Source organism: Citrus clementina, unplaced genomic scaffold, assembly GCF_000493195.1.
Source record: "Citrus clementina cultivar Clemenules unplaced genomic scaffold, Citrus_clementina_v1.0 scaffold_3, whole genome shotgun sequence".
In the NCBI taxonomy this organism is placed as follows: Eukaryota; Viridiplantae; Streptophyta; class Magnoliopsida; order Sapindales; family Rutaceae; genus Citrus; species Citrus x clementina.
The window spans coordinates 9,465,214-9,468,759 of NW_006262339.1; the positions used below are offsets into that span (position 1 = coordinate 9,465,214).

Here is a 3,546-nt window from a genome sequence, read left to right on the forward strand (position 1 = left end):
GTTATTTTGAGAATTTAAAATTATGGGGGCGAATTCATACTCTATGGTTTTAATAAAATAAAATTGAGTATAAGGGGGTTAAACGAAATTTTACATTTTAAAAAATTTATAATATTTATGAATAAAATATAAATAGTATAGAGTATAGGGGGACTATATGAAATTGGACGGGCTGAGCGTAACTTACGTTGAACGTAAATTAGGCGGACCCTGTTTAATCAGTGAATTTTGAAGCTACACGTATGTTTCTGATTCTGTCCCATATATTATGGGAATATGAGGATTTAATTTTGACCTCATTTAAATTCATCAGCACTCAAATTCAGATCAAGAAAAATCGATAAAAATTTCGTGCCCAGATAATACCGGGCATATGCCTGGCCTGCATAAAAAAATTTCGGATACGGTACAAGTCCGAATAATTACGTGTGACATCCAGATCAGTCCCGAACAGCTCTAAATCCGGACCCTACCCGGACTTTTGCCATCTCTAGCTACGGCGCCTCAATGTTAGGTCCACAACATCCATTTCCCACTTCAATGCTTTTCACACTTCTTTCTTATCTGCCAACGATACGCCTGGCCCCTTCTGACATGTTACGTCACCCTCCTTATTGCTCTCTCTCTCTCTCTCTCCCCCCAACTTTCTCTTTCTCTCGTATTCTTCTTTTTAAATAAAGCCAAAAACTCCCCCACTCACTCGCTAACACTAAACACACTCATCCTCGTTCACTCTTCTTTCCATTTCTCTGCAACGCAAAAGAAAAAAAGGAAAAAAAATGGCTCCGATTAAGCCATTTGTTCTCTTCACAATCACAACCATCCTCTTCTCTTTCTGTCTCTTCACCTCCGCCTCATCCCGCGGCCTATCAGAAACCGCCACGACGGTTCTCGACGTGTCGTCCGCACTTCAGCAGACCGAACACATCCTCTCCTTCGAGCCCGAGACGCTTAAACCATTCGCTGAGGAGTCAGAGACAGCAGCAGAGTCTTTTCCTCTCAACTCTTCTTCTTCGTTCTCATTGCCGCTTCACTCGCGTGAAATCCTCCATAAGACGAGACACAATGATTACAGATCACTTGTTTTATCTCGACTCGAGCGGGACTCAGCCCGAGTCAACACTCTTATCACGAAACTCCAGCTGGCTATCTACAACGTAGACAGACACGAGCTCAAGCCCGCCGAGGCACAGATCTTGCCGGAGGATTTCTCCACTCCGGTCGTGTCCGGTGCCAGCCAGGGCAGCGGCGAATACTTCTCCCGAATTGGCGTCGGTACGCCGCCGAGACAGTTCTCTATGGTGCTCGACACCGGCAGTGACATTAACTGGCTTCAGTGCCGGCCTTGTACCGAGTGTTATCAACAATCCGATCCGATTTTTGACCCAAAAACGTCATCGTCTTACAGTCCTCTCCCGTGTGCCGCTCCTCAGTGTAAATCCCTCGACGTGTCCGCTTGTCGTGCGAACAGGTGCCTCTACCAAGTGGCGTACGGTGATGGGTCTTTTACCGTGGGTGATTTGGTGACTGAAACGGTGTCGTTTGGAAACAGCGGGAGCGTGAAGGGTATCGCTTTGGGTTGCGGTCATGATAATGAAGGGCTCTTTGTTGGATCTGCCGGCTTGCTTGGACTTGGGGGTGGCATGCTCTCTCTTACTAAGCAAATTAAAGCGACGTCATTGGCTTACTGCTTGGTGGACCGTGACTCTCCCGCCTCTGGTGTTCTCGAGTTCAACTCGGCACGAGGCGGTGACGCGGTCACGGCTCCGTTGATTAGGAACAAAAAAGTTGACACGTTCTATTACGTGGGGCTCACTGGATTCAGCGTCGGTGGTCAGGCAGTCCAAATCCCACCATCGCTTTTTGAAATGGACGAAGCAGGCGACGGCGGGATTATTGTTGATTGTGGAACCGCCATAACTCGCCTGCAGACTCAGGCCTACAACTCCCTCCGCGACTCTTTCGTCAGGCTGGCGGGTAACTTGAAACCCACCAGCGGGGTCGCTTTATTCGACACGTGCTACGATTTCTCCGGATTAAGGAGTGTTAGGGTCCCAACGGTGTCGCTTCACTTCGGTGCTGGAAAAGCTCTTGATTTACCCGCCAAAAATTACTTGATTCCAGTAGACTCAGCTGGGACTTTCTGTTTCGCATTCGCTCCAACGTCGTCGGCTCTGTCAATTATTGGCAACGTGCAGCAACAGGGAACACGTGTCAGTTTTGATTTGGCGAACAATCGCGTCGGGTTCACTCCCAATAAGTGTTAGGCATTTTCGGAACCCATAATTACCTTGTTACCCCTGGTAATTGGTAGAAAAAGGGAACTGTTAGCTGTCCATTTGTTAGGAGAAACTTTTATACCCGTTTAATTGTTAGGAGAATGAACTGAAAGATGTTGCGTTAAAGGAGCGTTGTTGACTGGTGGTGGATGAAAGTGGGATCCACCTCAATAAATTGCATCAAGCTTTTGGCTGGAGTGGGTCGTGTCATTAATCAAATCATAAATTAGATCCGTGTCCTCGCACGGTTGAGTGGCATGTATAGTAAATTATATCTAAGCCGAAGGGCAAGTGTAGTCTATAGTGTTTGCGTTATTTTGCACTATTATTACTCTGTTGTGCTGTGGCACTTCTGTATGTTTTAATTGAGATGATGAAATACGTCTACGTTGTTAAAGGTTTGCATGTAAGACACGTGGCACGCAAAATCGCGACGGTGATTTGGATTTTGTGACTGGTGGGATCGTATGATATTCTGCCTTCATTCACGGGGTGTTGATTGGATGATTCATTACGATTTATAATTGTGTTTAAAAAAAAAAGAAACAGTGTTTTTTTTGGGAGCTTGGGAATTGTGGTATTTGTGTGGTACTGCGTTATGTATGTTTTAATGTTTGTGGGTTTTAGTAGATTGAATGAGGTCTTGTGTGAAAATGTCTTATTATCACAACATGTCACAGTTCATACAGTGAAATTTATTAAAAAGGGCAATTATCTATAGATTATCTTTTTTTTATAGATTTTTTTAAAAATATACATATTTTTTTTTACTGATTTTCACTTGAAGTTACAAAACGTATCATTTTTTCACTGTCGTTTAAATTCTGTGAGAGAAGTTAACGGAACATTAATAAAATGATTATTTTATCCTCATTTCACTTGAAGTTACAAAAAGTATTATTTTTTCATTACCGTTTTAATTCCGTGAGAGAAGTTAATAAATAGAACATTAATAAAATGATTTATTTTACCCTCTTTAATGTAAAATTAAAAAAAATAAATTACTTAAATTTTTCTTTACAATTTAGACATTAGATAATAAGGTAAACAAAATAATTTAGAATATTGTCTTTTTTTTCTTTTTTTATCGTGTTTAAACGGTGTTGATTTTTACCATACAGATAAAATAATAATTTTATTCTTATGACATAATAAAGTTATAATAACATTTAAACGAAAGTAGAAAAATATAAGAAAATATAATTTAAGGTGAAAATCAGTCAAAAACAATTACGTGTATTTTTAAAAAAACAAAAAAAAAAGATCG

At 41.4% G+C, this 3,546-nt stretch overlaps 1 protein-coding gene across 1 annotated transcript; it reads left to right on the forward strand.

Annotated features, from left to right (window-relative positions):
- The first annotated feature begins 670 nt into the window (after positions 1-670).
- On the forward strand, positions 671-2,878 carry LOC18048745 (protein ASPARTIC PROTEASE IN GUARD CELL 1). Its single transcript, XM_006440874.2, has one exon. It carries the CDS (start codon positions 780-782, stop codon positions 2,265-2,267), a length of 1,488 nt encoding a protein of 495 aa, XP_006440937.1. The 5' UTR covers positions 671-779; the 3' UTR covers positions 2,268-2,878.
- The last annotated feature ends 668 nt before the right edge of the window (positions 2,879-3,546 follow it).